The sequence below is a fragment of the Linepithema humile genome, chromosome 7 (genome assembly GCF_040581485.1).
Source record: "Linepithema humile isolate Giens D197 chromosome 7, Lhum_UNIL_v1.0, whole genome shotgun sequence".
Lineage (NCBI taxonomy): Eukaryota > Metazoa > Arthropoda > Insecta > Hymenoptera > Formicidae > Linepithema > Linepithema humile.
In genome coordinates, this window is record NC_090134.1 from 6922322 (window position 1) to 6940540 (window position 18219).

Sequence of the window (18219 nt, forward strand, 5' to 3'; positions counted from 1 at the left end):
GCCCGCGTTGCGTTTGTCAGAGATACGAGAACGGTGAGTTAGCCGCGGTGATGATGAATCAAGGTAGAAATAATCCGGAAAGAGAGGACGGCTATCAAAACACCGGTCACGTGTCGCGCGCTTTTCAAAACCGTCCGAATAACAATGCGCTGCAGATTCATCCGAATCTGAATCCAAATTATCAAAATCCGGTTGATCTAATACGTAATTACAATCGTCGACTACAACAGCCGCAGCAGCAGCAACAACAACAGCAGCACGAACCAGAGGAAAATATATACGAACGTTTGGACAATGACGATGACGAGGATGATGACGAAAACGCAGAGATTCCTCGGAACGAATTGCTAGCGCAAAACAATCAAGGCAATGCGGATAATCACGCATACGAGAGAATTAACGGGAGGATATCGTGTAGCAATAAAGCGCATTGTCGTTATTACAAATATCACGGATTAAACAACGCTCATAGCTTCTTGAATGATATGGAAGGTGCCAGAAATGCGAGCCAATATGATCAACCGCGACATATCTATATCGACTATTCCCGACTGAATAGCAATCTTTACCGAAGCTCTTTGAGCAGATTAGGTCGTAATTGTTTTTCCACGGAAAATATCGCGTACGCATCTACAAAACGCTCTATCCAGCCATATGCATACAATTGCACGTGCCCGTATTGCAGGCACGCGGACGCAAGATACATCTGCCATCATTGTCAAAATCTGCATAACAGATTGCGATATCAGGACGCCGCCAATTCCCGACATTACGTCTACCAAGTCTCGAGAAATTGCAGATGTCCATTTTGTCGCGGTGAATATTCTTACGCAAAGTTACCCGCCAATGCCCTTCGTGCTGCTGAATTGTTAAAAATGGAATGTTGTCACTGTAGAAATCCCGCTAATTGCACTTGTCGCGGTAAAATGCCAACTGACTCGAATTCCGCGATTTACATCGGACGATACCTGGATTGGATCAATCGAACGGGACAGTCCGTCAATAATCCGCTGTACGCTACGATTCACGTTAGCAGAATAGACCGCGCTTCCATGCCCGGTCATGTAAATGCGTCGAACGGCGCCGATCCCGGGCCGTCAACCTCCAACGGTGCAACATCTAACGCAAGACACAGCGACTCGAATTCATCTTCAATGTTGCGATCGGTATTCGCTTCAACATCCGGTGCTTCCACGTCAAACGCCGCTGCGATCTGTCCGGTAAATCGATATGCAGAGCGTCAACACACTTGCGATGACTCTTGTATTCGCAGCCAAAGTGGAAATGTGGCTGGAATATGTCAGCTTCTCGGCAGATGCGAAAGAACGGAATGCAATCACGGGCGGCTCTCTGTACATTGGTGGTTCGTGAACAAATGGCTTCCTCTATGGAATTCTCATAATCTGGATAGAAACACGGATGGCGCGTCGTGTGTAGATGAAGTATCACGGGAACAGCGAGAGAGCGACAGCGATGACTCTTAGATCGAGGAATTCATTTATTGCCAGAGTACTCGTGCGTATTTCAAACTTTTAATACATCTTCCATTGATTTTCGCTATTCGCGAATGATTTATCGACTCGCACGTAGCGTGAATGACGCGTTGGATATATTTTAGGCTTGCCTATAAATGAAAAATGAATGATATAAGTTTTACTAAATACACATCATGACAATAAATTCATATCGCGATCTTGGACTATTGAAAGAATTTTATCAAGAAAAGATCAAGAGAGGTTTTTGGTTTGAAGCAATAACTATCTAAATTATCTTTAGACTGATAATTTTTTTTATTTTATCCTATACAAGGAGTATATCTGATTCCAATGTTGTAGATCTGATCTACAATGTTATTTGAAGGAAGACGCACACATAGCTCCCTATAAAATTACTCTATTGCCGTAGTGTATAGTATAATGCGTGATTAATTTGATTTTACAGAGACTACACACATTATTGACTAAACATGTTATAAATATTTATTTTTTTTCTAATAATTAATAACGATTGCTTGGATATCAATTAACATTAGTGTGAAAAGAGTACGACTGAAAAAAAAAACTGCAATTTTCACTTACGATAAGTTCAACTAAGTCAACTTTTTAACTGTGATATGAATTAAGTTAATAATTATTTAATTTACGTTTTAATCTTATAATATAAAGACTGCATCATAATATTAGATTCGCGTCGCATATGTTTCCGAAATTTTCAGCAGGTCTCTGTGAAGTAGAGGAAACGTAGTTTCTCCACCTTTAGCAAAAGAAGAGAAGAAGCAGAGATCTTTATAAGCAGAATTTTTATATAAAGTGTGTGACGTAAACAAAACTTATATTATTATCTCATAAACTTCACGTATCGAACAGAATAGTTACTCGTGTTTCTATTAATATAATACGATATAGATATTATCTCCCCATAATATTTTTGGTATATCCGTAATATTAAGGTATTTTTACATATAATCATTTAGCCTGAGTGAGTGTTCGCGTCATCTTTTACGATATTGTGCAAGCCCTTGAACAAAAATGCAACGCAATAATTTGCGCCAATAATTTGCGAATCGATCGGCTTCGCGTGTGGCGCCGAGATTCACGCCTTATGTTATGTATGTTCGTTAAATTATGCGTGCCTACGCGTATATGGCTATGTATAGCACTCTCATCCTCTATGAGGACAAGTAATATCTAATAATTGCATATCTACATGCTTTGTTACTCTGGGTTTCAGAAAGTTAAACAATGTTCGATACATGCATATGTATACATGTTATCTTTTCGATTGGGATGTGTTCGTAGCGTATATATTTAGCACATTATAATCATATCTCCGGAATAAAGAAAATTTTTAAAAAAGATTCACATATACGATGTTTGTCTAAGAGTTCATAGATCGATGAGTAGGTTTCTTTAGGTGAACAAATGCTATTATTGTAAATTGTCCCTTGTAGCCAATTTCTCGATTGTAACCAATCGAGAAATAGATCGACAGTCTCTTCCTATAAAAAATATATTACAACCTGTCCGTTCCTATATTGCAAATATTTCCGAACAAAAAATTACTCTCGTCGGATCCCGTATTTTGTTATGTCAACGATAATTAGTACTTAATGCATTTAATACATAATCATCACTGTACGAGAACTTTTTTGTTTATGTCCTCCAGGCTATCACCTTAATATCTCATAATACTATTAGCACTAATTGAGCACTCAGCTGAAGAGTAATAAATTAATTTACATATCAACAACGTGCGTTATGATGCACGATGCCTGTTAGATTCTTGAAACGTTAATTTCGCGCGTGCGATGTTTTTACCTTTTTTTTTCTTTTTTTTTTTTTCTTTTTTTTTTATTGCCAAAGAGAAAGAAAATAAGATTGAGCGTATTGTCGCAGGTGTAGTGATTTTATTAATGTGATTTGAAAACGTTAGAAGGACAGGATGTTTATCGGGACAGTCTAAAATTGATCGTAAGGGAGAATAATACGCTCTTGCGTAAGTGTCATTGACGTATTATGATCGATAGACGGAACGACACTCCAAGTATGTGGGCGTTGGCACCTCACGCGACTTGTCACCTTCGAATTCCATTTTATATTTCTCGACCTGACTTACTATTTCCATTAGAAATAAAATAACGAGCGTTTTTATCGTGACAATCGTTCGTCGACAGTGGCCAGTCGAGCTGTCGTCTTGCGGTCAACCGATGCGATTCGTCGTAGCGGGCTGACATAAAAGAACAAAGCGTTCGTACGTGATAATAACGAATTTATTGCGACCGTTACGCGTGCATAATCACGCGTGAATCATTGAATTGTCGCGCGAGACTGTGCCCCGCGCGAGAGTTGCGAAATTCCCGACCGTGCGGCGTGTGTGTCACGTGCGCCAATCATTTTTTTTCTCCTTTAACGTAGTCCTGGTTCCGGTTGGATTTCTTACGCGACGTTCTTACGCTTATTTAATTCTATAGAAATGGAATATAATAGGATGAATGTAAGATATCGAGTTCATGCAGAGAACACGGGAAAAACTTGCTGCCGATCGAACACAATCTTTCAATCCTTCGATTCTTTCATCCTCTAATTATTATTTCTACTTTTGTGCAAATCTAGAAAGAACTTAGCAGGTCTTTCCGTTTAATTGGCAAAATTTAAATAAATTTAAATAAATTTCGCTGATTTATTATTTTGATTATACTAACATCAATGATGAATAACAATTGAAACGTTTTAAAATTAAAAATTTGTATTGTTGCAGTTGTTAAGATTTTTCCCAAATCTCCGATCGGCATCGTGGTTAAAGAGAGATCCAATTTGGAATCAGAATCAATTTGGAATCACGTTTGCACATTACACGTAGAAAGGAGGCTGTGCGTAGCAATGTAGTACGGTACATTCGATCTCCTACAGAGAGGCTTCCTTCTCTCAAGGGTAAGGAAAGGTGTCGCAAGCCAGCGTTTGCACATGGTTCATTGTTGGTTGCACAACAATGAACTCTAACGAGGGTAAGCCTATCACGGGCCTATGCACGCCAGGCATTCGCTTCCCTTTCAGTCCTTTCTTCTTTAGCTTTGCCGACATGTATATGTTGTTAATATCGATTTACGGTCTTATTATCCAAAGATTCTCTCAAGCATGAAATTAGCGGATCCGATAATATTAACATCAATAAAATCAATATCTCTTTATTTATGCGCAATCCACACTTTTAGCATACCTCGTTACAAGCATTTTGCGCGTTCTCCGAAATTTGATCTGTCGATACCGTTAAAAATTTAATTTCCAGGCCACAAATCGACATTTTACAGTTTTTTATTTTGTTAAAAAATAATTTTTGTACACTGCCGCAGCGAGAATAACGCAGAGGCGACTTGTCTAAAGATGTCAAGATTACCATTACGCAATTGCACACATCAGAGGCAAATAGATGAACAGAAAAGTGTTAGTTGCGTAATTTCAAATAGAATCGAACTCGAGGAACGACGCAGAGGCAGTCTGATATATGATCCCACATCGAGCATCTCACAGGTACAAAAATATGGTCTTTTTCTCTCTGTACATATATACATATATATATATTAGGTCTCTTACACTTATTTACATTTATTGCATTGAGTGACTCATGCTTTACCGGGAAATATTGAATCGTGGATTTGCCCCGGAAACGAACGTGACTTGCATCGTACTTATATTAAGATCTTACGTCCGCGCGTTAATTGAAGCGCGCGCATTTCTATCTATCGCCCTATTTATTTTTTATTCAACAAAAAATCACGAAGAGTTATCGATCGGCTGAATCGAGCCCCTTGTTTTCCTCTCCGAGCGTTCCATTCCGCTTTCTTTTTTCACAACTGAATGCCATTATTAAATAATTGTACGCTCGCGATAAATTCGACTTGATTAGAGTCAACATTTAACTTGTCGGCGAGCAGACTCGCGCGCAAAGCGAAGAGCAATGGAAAGTAAAGCACAAGATAAGAGCGCTGAAAAGCCATTACGAATGACCCCTCGGCGATGGCGAGGAATCGAAGGTACGATCGAAATTGAAGGTAGGGAGCACCGGGAAGGGATATATACGTAGCGTAAAAGTAAAAGAATCCGCCAGGTTGCCGCGACTCACGATCGAGGGACACTTCTCTTTATTCTCGTTCTGCATACAGCTGAAAGCATTCTCCTCCATCAGTCGTCGCTCGCGAACGCGACGAGTATCGCACGACGCGTTATCGCGCCGCAGCACACCGCAATTGCACCAGGCGCGAGCATGTGTTCGCCATACTAATCGTTTCACTGATTTTTCGATAATTACGACGCGCCAAATCGGCTCTTCATAAGCGAAGTGAAAGTGAAAGACGGGTCTCGGATGTATCTTTAATACATTCTGGATCAGTTTGTCCACGCGCTCTCACGAGTTCGAGTTACAGGCTGAAAGTGTGTTAAATATCGCGCGTTAATATTAGGTAAGATTTGTGTGCTCATTTGTATGCGAGAATGATGACTAACTTCCTTCCTTTACCCTGTAATTACATTATAAAATTTGAAACTTTTGATAATTGCAACTAATGCTGTGTACAAAAATTTTCTCTTTCATAATTAATCGTTTTTGTGCAGAATGAAAGAACGCTTGTGTAGACACGTGCGCAATGGGAAACGCCACGTACATTTAAACACGATGATATACGTGGTATTCTATAGATCTGATTTAAGATTAATTAAATGATTAGTTAGTCAATATTTTATAGGAAATATCAAGCACGCCGCGTCGGCTGTGCTTTGCCACGCTTTGCCGTTACTATCTCTTTGCAAATCAATTACAGCTAATGATCTTTCTCTGGCGCTACTGTCTAATTAATTTAATCGCACGATCGATTTAAAATTCTAATAATACCATAAACGTGGATAAGTTATGAACGCCGCAGGTGAATTATAAAGAGAATTTATAATATTGTATGAAATTTTCGTAGGGATCATTTCCTTTTTGCACTAGTCATATTTCGTAAAAAATAGAGAGTGTTTCGACGAAATGGCAGCCAGAATAGTCCTGCTTTTACCTTTAGTGAAAACACAATTTGCATATTCAACTGGAAACAGTAATCCAGTGGGCGAAAGTGACGACCGGGCCAAACTCGTTCGACTTTCCAAATAAATTTCGTCGACGTTCTTCACGCGTCGGCGTAACAATCGCTATTTTACAATGTTTCGCCTAATCTTGCTGTAACAATTATAATTCGATTCAATTCGACTTTTATTTTACAATTGTCTTTTTCTTTCGCTTGCAAATCACGACACGTTTACAATCGCTAGACTATATTTGTTAAAAAAAAATGCATTGCATCGCGTATGTGTGCGTTAATTATTTGTTGCAACGCAAGATTAGAGGCATTAATTCGCTTATTTCGTTCCTTTACAAATTTCGATTACGCGGTTGCCTTTTACGCATCATCGTTCACCTATCAACGTGCATGTATCTCGCTACTTAATCCAGGACACGCGGAGCACTTTCTATGGACGGATGACTCAACTGAATAAGAGTTCGTTATTCTCTTTTCGTTCAAACAGGTAGCGTACACGAAAACGTGATCGTGATTCAAGTTTACGATTAAGCCTCGGATCTTCTTTTTTAATTTGTAAAGAGTTCACTACAACAATTTTAACAATGATTTTGATAATGATGATAGCGAGATTAAGACCGAGGTTTTTTAGATCGACGTATTTAAGACTCAACGATAAATTTAATAATGAAATTTTATCATTGTTACAATATTTTTTATAACATCGATAAAAATAGTACTTTATTGATGTAAATGTCTTTTTTTGCCCAATGTAATATTATATTACATTGCGTATAAACCTTCGGTAAGAGTGTCTTTTCTCCACTATTGCGGCATCTTTTATTACATTGTGTATAATTTTGCGTTTAAAAAAATTACAATGTTGTATTACAACTTCGTCGATGTTTCAGCCCGATCTCACCACATTGTAAGCGAGGGAAAAGGCAGTGATCTTGATTAATTTGCTCGCCGTCGCCGCGTTACATCATCAAGATCGTTTTCGCGATTAATCATGCAGCTGCACCGGCATCAATAACCAAAAAGGCGGCAGGTTGGACCGGCGCGTAACGTAATCTGGAAACGGCGAGTCACGTAATCAGGAAGCGGAACTGTTCGACATGATTACGACAGGGGGAGTGTCCTTATTTCGCACAATTTCGATTGCCTCGTGATACGTCCTTGGAACTTGCGAAAGCCGCTCAATGATACGATCATGATCGCCGTGACGAGGAAACGCTATCCTACGCTACGTCGAGTTGACAGTCGCCGAAATTGACACGTCGTAGCCTTCCGTGAGGTGGAACGCGCGAAGAACGAAGTTGAGACTCTGGATTATCTTGGGAGCCAGCGCTCGAAATGGCGTTGGTGAACTTTAGTTTGCCCTATCAGTCGGCGACGATGGCACCGTTTCTCTACACGGGACCGGCTGGAGGGCACACGGCGGCCAACAATCTTCGTTTGAACGCCGTGTTACCGTCGGGATCCGTGCCGACGTCTTACAACGAGCAGGAGGCTTTTCGCAATGAGCCCTACGCGCCGCCGATCAAGTATCATCAGCATCAGCAACGACGTCAGTCTGTTCAGCAGAGGAGCCGGGAGGTCTACGCGGAGCACACGTCCTTCTCGTCGACGCAGGACACTCGTTACACCGTGTATAATCAAGACTTTCGAAGAACGCAGCCGAGGCAGCAGCAACAGCAGCAGCAGCAACAGATGAGGCCGCCTCCGCCGGCTTCGTCGTTTCAGCAACGGACGCAATCGCCGGAATCGGACAAATCTCAGACGGAGGAACAGGAAAGTTTTCCGGAAAGACCTAATAGGTAAATTGAGATTCTCATCTCTTCTTCTCATTTTTTTCTCTTTCTTTGTCATCATTCTTTATATTTATTTAATTTTTAATTTCTTCTGTATGAGTTTTTTGCATTATGCACTTGTACAAAACGTTCGCGCAGATAGTTGAAAAATAATCTGTTTTATTGACTATTTTTTAATTTATCCGAAGTTACACAAGGGTCAATGGTGGAAGTTCTATCGGTCCGGGTACCAAGACTTCGGTCCACGCTGTGTTGGACTATGACGATGATTTTGACGACTATTACGACGATGACGATCAAGAGATACCGGCGAATGCACAGGTCACACCTATTCAGGGTCCAATTTTTCTAAAAAATGGTTCCGTTCCTGTAGTACCGTTGTACTCGTATCCTCAATTAAATAATGGGACATTTGTGCAGATACCGGTGAGTTTCATATTTTGTGCTTCTATTTTCTCTTCAATCAAAATCAATATATATATTATATGTATTATGTACACAGTATCCCATTTAAACGCGTATTATTTAATTATTTTTCTAAACTGTTGAAGATGCAGAAAAATATATTTATATAAAAATTGATTCAAAAATTGAAATATGATAGTGCAATATAAATTAAATTTCTTTTCGAATCACTATTTGTAGAGATTCACAAATCATTTTTATGTTTTTAAATAGGACTATATATTATCACATTTATCGTCCTTCAAATAAGGAAATAAATGTATTTTTTTATTTTGTATAAACTAGACACGCTGCATATAATCATCTTTGTCTTAATAACGCGTAGCGCCGCAGATATTCATATGCGCCGAAGTATTCGAGTAAGCAAAGCGATTCTTGAATCTCGAGTTGGTGCGAGTTCGAGGATGGTACGAAAGGTAATCTCTCGACAAACGCGACCGTGGCTACAGGAACTTTCAAAGTCTATAGCACGAGTGACATTTCCCCGTAGCACCCATGACCCCGAGAATATCTTCGCTAGAATCTTGCGATGATACGATCATGTAGATGCATGCGCCGATTACATCTGTCCCGCACATGAATCCCTTTTACCTCTCGCGCATTATTCCATTTTTATTCGACCTGCTCCATCGAATGCGATGACTCCTCCATACAGAGTGCCATGGGATCGTGGACGAATTCTTCTGAGGTCAACCATCATACTGACATTGAGATGATATAAACTCTCAACTCTTTGTATTATATATACGTATCATCGAGCATAACGATGATTGATGATTTTTCGGCTGAAACGAATAATTTCACAAAAAAAAAAGGGAAAAAATAATTGGAATCTAATCAGAATATTTAAACAAATTGCAATTAATTTAATTTCTGAAAAAAAGAGAAAAGCGCTAATTATACTTTTGACCGAGATTTGACCTTTTACCTCATATATTTAGCAGGACAGATTTTTATTGCGATGGCAATCCGGTCTTTCCGGTCCTATCTGTAGAAAATCAATTTCGATTCATAGCGCCAGAAATAGTCTTCTACGAACGAATTAGATTTGTGACTTAGTTTGCGACAAAAAAAGCAAATTTTTCGTACCGTAATCCATAATAATTTCTTCTCCATGACCTGTTTCTATTTTTCATTTTTTCTTGCAATCTCTGCCGTAGCAACTGATTGGTAAATACTCATTGCTATGATTTGCATAAATTCTTTTATGCCTGAATAAATTTAAAGTACTGTTTGCGATTGTATCTTGCAATAATTGTTATTTTGAGCAAAAGATATTATACATTCTAAACTTAGTATCACGATTCTAATTAAAAGGCCACGTCACTTTGAAATAGCTTACAACAATCTTTTTTAAGTCATCGATCTCTCATTTATCGCGACTACCGTCTGGTTTCGTGAAGAAAGTCAAGGAGAAACGTCTGCGACCTTCGTCTTTCTTTTTAGCTATTCTTTTAGCTTTTCGCATAGTTTGTCATTCCTGTAATGTTCATGTAATACCACGTGACATAACGAGCATAGTCCCATTCCCTTTTCTACAATTGAATTGAATCCAGTCTGCGGGAGTGAATCAAAAATTTTCGCATAATTGTTATTTAAAAAATAAGTATTAAAATAAATATTTAAAATTCAATAATAACTAATTTTTCTATTTAATTGTCATGTTTTTTTGAAATATTTTTTTAGCGGTTCGGCAGTTTTTTAATTTTTCGAAAAAAATTGGGTCGGGAAACTATTTATTTCAGCTGCATTATCATTAGAAAATTACCAAATTGGTTTGAGATTGAAACATTTGAGCTTTTTGTGATTTTTACCATGAAATTATCGTAAATTTTCTCGCAGTTAGTCTTCTGGCTCTGTAATCGATCTTACTCTTTCCATTGCGACATTACAGAATACCTGAGAAATTAAATTTTCCAATTTGATTCACGTTTGAGTAGCAATTAAGTATGGACTCTCTCGATATAAGGTATGATTCATTTCTTGTAGGCAATGTATCGCGACGCAACTAACAGAATTCTCTCGTATTATGAATGACGCCTACTGACTAACTGACTGGAAGCTGACTGGATGTTGAATGGAAATATGAGTGTAGGAAGACGATCTTTAATTAACCCATGTCGACTTCCGCTATAAATGTACACACAGAGAAAAAATTTTGCATTGCTGGCTTAGCACATTTCATACTGTCGCAGCGCAAATTATTTACAATTGTAATTTTAAATTGATTCTAATTCCATCATTAAAGCAATGACCGTTTTGCTGTAATAACATTCACATTAGAATGAGTCATTTTGTTTTAAAAACAATTTTTTCTTTAAGAATAAACTCACTGTTTCTTAACAAAGGTTTTTACTTTACTAACAAAATCGGCTTTGCTGTAATATCGATTATGATCGCAAAATTTGATCGTTTTCACATCGAACATGAAGCGACACATCGTTCGCTGCAAAATTCTTTGTAAATATGAACATATATATACATATCGAAATTTAGCTTAATAAATGATTGCGTATGTAAGTTTTGAACATGCGTTAAAAATTAATGGAAAAAATATATTGATTCGTAGATACTCTGGACTGCGCTTTCGGTAGCATTAGGTGTCGAGCTGAGGGGAGATTTGGTACGAGGTGCGCCATGTATCAAAAGATATCATCAATTGTTCTGTCCAACCGCTGGAAATACATATCCGATGTGAGTCTAAATAATTTTATTTCTAATTTTTTAATGCGATGTAAACTACAGTTCCTCTTATTTAAGTGCAAATGAGTGAAATTTTTCAATACAAAGAAGTATGGTAATCGTTAATGTGTAATTGGGTCATAATTTAATTAAATTTATTGTTGTAGAGAACGAATAGAGCGTTTTATCGATGAAAATAAAGCATTGATGAAGAGGATGTACGGTGACTTTGAGATGAATCCGGGATACGGATCGAGTGAACATCGCACTAGAACACGAAGAAAAAGCAGAGAAGCGCGAAAACACGATATTCCGGATGGCGGACCCAGAGATGGAAACGATGAATTGCGTTTGGACAGCGAGATCGACGAGGAATATTTCAAAAATAGAAATACCAGACAGTCGTTTGGAAAAAATCGCAGCTCAGAGAGCGGCAGGTGAGAATTCAGAATGGTTCTTCTCGTAAACATCTATTATTATTATTTCATATATCTATTACTATTCTTATTTTCTTTTCATCTTGATTTGACGCGCGATATTTATTATAATATGTTATTTTTATTAGTAATATATTTTTCATAAGTCGCAAAATCTTATCCACAGTAACTTCATCATTCTTTCTCTCTTTTATAACATAAAATAGTTGAAAATGATTAAATTAATTAATGGTTACAGAATTGACGCGTGCGAGTCAAAAGTTGAAATTGTGACTCCATATTGGGCAAGTAACAGCGCCGGAAAGATTCGTGCTATTGTGAATACTCAACACTTCGAGCAAGCTATACATCAAGAAGTATGCTCGTGAGTAATTAACTGTATTATGTACGGACGCGATTAAGCTTGATGTTTTATATAATTTTGATTATTTATATGTTTAATTATATCGATGTACAAAATAAGTACCGCATAGGCTGTGTTTTCTACAGAAAAACGCAAACAAATCGATGCAGCGGAGACTGCGGATGCGAGCAGAAGTACAAGTGGCACAGGTTGCTGGCATACGATCCGGATAACGATTGCAAAGGTATCTTTATGGATTGGTTTTTGTTTCCCTCTTGTTGCGTTTGCAGATGTGATCCAATTCACGGTAATAAATTCCCTCCGTCGAGTGGTCGAAATGAGGGCTAATATTTTGTTTCGAAGGCTTCAATATTCGAATCCGAAACTTCGGTATTAAAATATTCAAGAATCGAAGTTTCGAAGCTGTTAAGAAATTAATAGCTCTACTCGAAATTGACATAGTATCGAAATTGACGTATCTACGCATGAAAAAAACGTGCCATGTAAACTGTGACGATTCATTTCTTTTCAGCATTCTGAAAAATTGTCGTAGCGACAATTAATGGCTTGTGATAAAAGTTGTGTGTTAAGTAGATGTGATTTATCGGCCGATTATTGTTTCAATTTGAAAAATCTTTAGAAAAATTTGATTAGTATTTAAAAATTCAAAAACTTTTTCTATTCGATTTCTCAAACGACAAGATTGCCAGATAAATCACACCGTGTGTGTGCCTATTTAATAAAGAAAAATTTATGTGTCGGATGACAAAGTGAAATCAGAAACAGTTTCACATAATGCGTAGCGTAGAGCCATTTTCGTGATTCAGATTTTATTTATAAGTAGAAAATAAATGTTACTGTTTATAGATCTTTTAATATCGACTAGAATTATAACAAAATGTCATTAGATAGAGTTTATTCCATAAATAAACAACAGGGCGCACAAAGCGTACCCACATTCTTATTTTACTCCGTGAATATATGTACATAAGAGTTTTTTTTCAATTGATCGATTTATTTAATTAATACGTGAATATGCGAACGAACTAAAATAAGTTCTAAGATTAGATTCTCAGGACTTATCACGCCATAGTATAACTTTCTTAAAATAATCACTTAATTTTTACAAATTACGCAACGTAATGATTACACTTTAATTAAGACAAATACAATCTTTTGCATGATCGGAAAGAATACATGCAAACTTTATGAATCTAAGAATAAGAATCGAATGAAAGAAGAGATATTATCATACATGGGAAGTTGTTAATGTTGGCGTGGCCAATCCATTGAAAATATATATTTATCTATTATTCTAATTGCTGGACGGATATCTGATAAGTTTTTGTCTACTTTAACTGCTCGCTGTTATACTTAAAATACTTTTATAATAAAAAGAGACGAATGCATATAAGACATTGCGGGACGAAGTAGTCGTATACGTTCTCAAGACGAGATCAAAATAACCAACCAACATGAAACAAGGTCGACTCAATAAAGATGACACATAATGATGATGAGCCTAATTATTAGAAGCACGGTACAGTCGAATTCTCACAGATGTGGTACATGGTCAAAGTGACAGATATAAAGTCGACTTTAATATGCAGAAAGAAATTCGCACTTAGCTGTAAGTTTTCTTTCAGAAAAATCAATTTTACACATGATTATGTTATGTTTTCCTTTATTATATACTTACAGTAATCAATATTTGTAATTTGTGCACTTCTTATTCATTTTTGTTTCGAAATAATTGAATTCCAGAGCGAGATTATATAAAACAAATTTTTCTTAACTATACTTTTTACACATAGTTTTTTTACATTCTTAACTCGGTTGGCAAAAACAATTGTTAGTCACAAAGTTGACAACATTAAGTATTTGTAACTATTTGTGTAAATCTGTCGTTTTATTAGCTACAAATTATTATTATTCGTAAAATTAAAAAACGCAAAATTTCGATGAGTAGAAAATATAGGTGAAGCACATCAGCGCACCAGCGTAAAGCAGTTGCATTGCAGAAGCGCTTGTCGCAGAATTGCATAAATCGGTGGAGCAGATATGGCATGATTCGACTACATCGCGTCCTGGTTGTGTCATGGAGCTGCCGCACGGGCCGTCATTAATAGTGCTTTCGTCATGATTTGGAGTGGAACACTGACGTATAACAACTCGGTCGCCGTATTCTAAAAATGCCAAAAATAATTATTTATAAACTGTGTAATTATTCATCGCGAAATCTCCGTGATTTTTCATCTCACAGAAGATTAAATTTCTCGAAAAAAATTATATAGTGTTGACGATCGATAAGTAAGTATATACATATGTATCTTTTTCTATAAGAAATGATAAAAGGACGATCTTTTCTGAAAGTGTTTTAACGCGCGTTACGTGAAATCATTTCGCATCGTCTTCTTTTATGCGCACGCACTGATTTAATAGCGTAATGTTGTCGCTTACGTAATTTTCGCGATAGTACGTAGTTCGCTATTTCATGCACACTGATTTATCGCGCTGGAATCCCGTCAAATTAGCACTTGACGAACAGTTGGTGTATTTCATTTGTGGAACTACGCAACAACAAATTTAATAATACGTATTTAATAATACGTATAAAACTATAATTATTTATTTATGAACATCGCCATTTTTATGTTTTTTTAAGTAAAATAGTTTAGATATGCGATGTATAAAATATTACATCAAAAGATTTTATTAAACTATTTTTTTCAGTTTCAAACACAATCACTTCAATCAAAATTTAACTAAAATATTAAAATAACTGTTATTAAAACGTAACAGCGATACACGCATTTTTAACGAATAATTACGATTGCATTTTCTTGCATGTGTAATTAAATCTATTATAAGATATCCTGCAATGTAATATTGGGAGTATACAAGTACCATGTCGTTAAAAAACTGTAGTTGATCTTAAATAACCATGTTTTGTTTTCATTGAAACTTTTTCATTGAAAATCATGGTTTTTTTTCCATTGAACCGTACAAATCACGCGAGTTATTCTATTCAGCGCGCTATTCTAGCCAAAATCAATCGAGTTCAAGGTAAACAGTAATCTTTTTTTTTATTGTAGGTGTGGTTTCAACCTTGTTTAACCGTCTAATTACCATCGTCATTTACATGCATATGTGTGACTCAATAGCGGAGCGTATTATGGTGTGCGTTGTTACACTTGAAAGGATACAACGTATTAAAAGCGCAATTTAAGCCTGTTCCGTAATGCGTCATCCTTCTAAGAAATGAGTAAACATGTACCTCAAGATGTCGGTCTGTATATAAATAAGCGTATTTTTTACTCGTAAAGTGGAGTTTTTCTATTATCACTATCGTGTGTTTCTCTGTTGAATATATCCGCTCATGCATACATAATGACGAAAAAACGGTGGGCGCGACACACGAAAGCTAAATCTAAAGAAACGAGGAAACGAATGATATCTTGCAAACGTCATTGATATCGTTAACCCACTCGTTATCACACTTTGTTATAAGAAATTTGTTATGTTATCGTAGTTCATAAATTACTGGCTACGTTCGGCGAAACAAAGTGCCCGCTAAGCAATTAATATGATTATTGGATTTAATAAAATAAATTTTAAATGCCAATCAAATCCAATTATTATTATTCGCTCAATGAGCGCTTCGTTCTGCTGAAGGCAGCCACAGTGTAGATACTTAATAAACACGCTGAAAAATTTTCTACACAATTCCAATTGTGATATTAATCAAAAATATACAAATAAGCAAGGAATTTTACCTCGTTTGACGATTTTGCGACAAATAGGTTTCGAGGTTCCATATCCGGTTGGATATTGCTCGCAAGTTCTTATAAGGAATGCAGAGGAATGGTCTGTGGTGTTCATCGGATCATCGCACATAGTGTTCACGTTGGATGAACAAACCCAGCATCGTAAGGCAGAACCTGTTAGACGCATGACAAATTCATAAAATTATTTTATGATTTGAATTCGGCGCAAACAAATACAATACAAGTTTATGTAACTATTATCGTTACTTTAGATATCTTAATTTTATCATATTTTAACAATTTGACATCGTAAGTGTTTGATATGCATCAGAGATCAAATATATAAGATTGAAAAATAATATAGCATATTATAAAAAATGAAATTTATTAATAAAATATATATTTTTTTAGTTTTTTAGCCTAACAATATGATGGCAGGAATATTTAGACATACCATGTTCGATTTATAAAAACGTCTAACAAATATAAATTAATTTAATAAATATTATAGTATATGCAATTCCCAACATCAGGTAATACATTGAACAAATAAAGGAACGTATATTCAACGTCGAAACGTCGAAATAAAATTAAATATGATGGCTACGGATATATTTTTCTCTTGCGGAATATTATCTGTGTGTGCGCTCAAACTGTACTTGTAAAATATAAATTAAAATTTGCAAGGATAAATTGGAATACAAATTATGGAAGATTCCTGCGCAATACTATAATAGAAAACAAGTGTAGTATGATTAAAAAGTGACGTAATGCTGAGTAACCGTCTATATTAATGTTGCACGCCAGTTCTACACACAATCAGGTTGTCGCCATTGTGAAAATGCATTGAGGCGCGACACAGCATGTAACTTGGTAGGAAATGTCACGAAAAAGAATATTATATGAGATCAAGGTGAGAGATATCGTGTTTACAACATACACGTAACAAAAAATTTACAATTTTGTATTACAATAATAAAAAAACATTCAATAAGCAACTATATTTCTAAGACCATATGATCAGAATGACGAAGATATTCTGATCATATGCTCTTAGATATTTTGACAGTGCGAATAAATAAAAAGTTGAAAATTGTGGAAATTAAATGGAAAGCAATTAATGTAATGTAATGTACGTAATGATATATTTTATAATAGGAATTTATTACATATTACATAGACACACACATTTTAAAAATAATATTTTAAATATTTTCAGTATCTGTTGAAAAGACAGGATCTCCGATAGAGCGACTTCGATAGATTTGTTCAAAGTTGTTCAGAACAGTCATAATACTTAATATTTTTCGTTCTTGCAGTTTTTATGAAAAAGAAATCTTTTCCATAAAAACCTTCATCAACTTTTCACTTCAAAGTGTAAAAACTCACCTGATGTAACCAGAAGGACCACCCCGAAAACCATTAATACGGCGCGTTCGCTGGACATCATCTTGGATATTAAATGCAATCGTTGAAAACAAACTGACTGAAAAGTAAATGCTGTGCCAGCGATTACGTTCTCGAAAATGATAATGGGTGTTGCCAAGCGATCGAGATGACCGTTTGGAAACTGCCGATGTCGAACGTATCCAGTGTGATACTGAGGAACCAACACCCTCTTTACCAAGAGCACTCTTTTTATTTCTCCCCCTCTTCTCTGTATTTTCCTCTCTTTGTCATTCTACGAAGGTTCTTTTTCGCCTAACGCGTTGTTTCTTCCTCCATGTAACAAGTACACCGAGCATAAGTGTCGAAGATATAAATAGTATTTTAACACACTTTTTCGTCAGTTATATAATTTTTTATTTCTGTGAAATCAATCCTTTTACCGTAAAGATTGAAATTCCTCTTTAATAAAAATTTTTATTTTAACACGCACGTATAAATAATTTTGCTAAAATAAAATCCATGTGATTCAGATTGTTTAAATATTTTTCAGATTGTTTAAATATTTTTTTCGAGCAATTTTTTAAATATGCAAAATTTGATTTGACACTGTAAAATGTGTCCTGCCAACCCATTGAGAGAGGTCAAGAAAGCACTTAACCCTGCTGAACATTACCGACTTGACACCAGTATTTGACCTGTTCCCCTTAATAATCACTTCCGTGCCGTTCATTCATACATCTAATTATACATATGTATGCATGTAAAATGTAAGGTT

The 18219-nt window shown here is 36.2% G+C and overlaps 3 protein-coding genes across 7 annotated transcripts; 2 read left to right on the plus strand and 1 right to left on the minus strand.

Moving 5' to 3' along the window:
- Nucleotides 1-11: 11 nt before the first annotated feature.
- LOC137000993 (uncharacterized) lies at nucleotides 12-4390 on the plus strand. The gene is made up of 2 exons (XM_067358772.1): nucleotides 12-1515; nucleotides 4258-4390. The coding sequence occupies exon 1, from the start codon at nucleotides 51-53 to the stop codon at nucleotides 1482-1484; it is 1434 nt and encodes a 477-aa protein (XP_067214873.1). The 5' UTR covers nucleotides 12-50; the 3' UTR covers nucleotides 1485-1515; nucleotides 4258-4390.
- spz3 (Spaetzle domain-containing protein 3) lies at nucleotides 4294-16832 on the plus strand. Of its 5 annotated transcripts, XM_067358774.1 has the most exons (10): nucleotides 4294-4430; nucleotides 4850-5027; nucleotides 7459-8367; nucleotides 8550-8787; nucleotides 11396-11520; nucleotides 11676-11945; nucleotides 12184-12309; nucleotides 12435-14598; nucleotides 15384-16305; nucleotides 16467-16832. In XM_067358774.1, exons 3-8 carry the CDS (start codon nucleotides 7904-7906, stop codon nucleotides 12634-12636), a joined length of 1425 nt encoding a protein of 474 aa, XP_067214875.1. In that variant the 5' UTR covers nucleotides 4294-4430; nucleotides 4850-5027; nucleotides 7459-7903; the 3' UTR covers nucleotides 12637-14598; nucleotides 15384-16305; nucleotides 16467-16832. The 5 variants fall into 5 exon arrangements, with proteins under 5 accessions (XP_067214875.1, XP_067214876.1, XP_067214874.1 ...); XM_067358775.1 differs by having other exon boundaries at nucleotides 12419-14598; nucleotides 15384-16832; XM_067358773.1 differs by having other exon boundaries at nucleotides 15384-16832.
- Nucleotides 13956-17580, minus strand: LOC105667599 (UPAR/Ly6 domain-containing protein crok). Its single transcript, XM_012359479.2, has 3 exons — nucleotides 17445-17580; nucleotides 16065-16229; nucleotides 13956-14474 (listed from the first exon to the last, which is right to left on the minus strand). Exons 1-3 carry the CDS (start codon nucleotides 17503-17505, stop codon nucleotides 14230-14232), a joined length of 471 nt encoding a protein of 156 aa, XP_012214902.1. The 5' UTR covers nucleotides 17506-17580; the 3' UTR covers nucleotides 13956-14229.
- Between the last annotated feature and the right edge of the window lie 639 nt (nucleotides 17581-18219).

What these genes read in the sequence shown, in the direction of transcription:
- LOC105667599 (XM_012359479.2), bottom strand. Translation starts at nt 17,505, where the DNA reads ATGATGTCCAGCGAACGCGCCGTATTAATGGTTTTCGGGGTGGTCCTT. An exon ending in GGTCCTTCTGGTTACATCAG is followed by an intron (nt 16,230 to 17,444) that starts GTGAGTTTTTAC and finishes TGCGTCTAACAG; the next exon opens with GTTCTGCCTTACGATGCTGG. An exon ending in TCGCAAAATCGTCAAACGAG is followed by an intron (nt 14,475 to 16,064) that starts GTAAAATTCCTT and finishes TGGCATTTTTAG; the next exon opens with AATACGGCGACCGAGTTGTT.
- spz3 (XM_067358773.1), top strand. Translation starts at nt 7,904, where the DNA reads ATGGCGTTGGTGAACTTTAGTTTGCCCTATCAGTCGGCGACGATGGCA. An exon ending in TTTCCGGAAAGACCTAATAG is followed by an intron (nt 8,368 to 8,549) that starts GTAAATTGAGAT and finishes ATTTATCCGAAG; the next exon opens with TTACACAAGGGTCAATGGTG. An exon ending in CGCAGCTCAGAGAGCGGCAG is followed by an intron (nt 11,946 to 12,183) that starts GTGAGAATTCAG and finishes TAATGGTTACAG; the next exon opens with AATTGACGCGTGCGAGTCAA.
- LOC137000993 (XM_067358772.1), top strand. Translation starts at nt 51, where the DNA reads ATGATGAATCAAGGTAGAAATAATCCGGAAAGAGAGGACGGCTATCAA.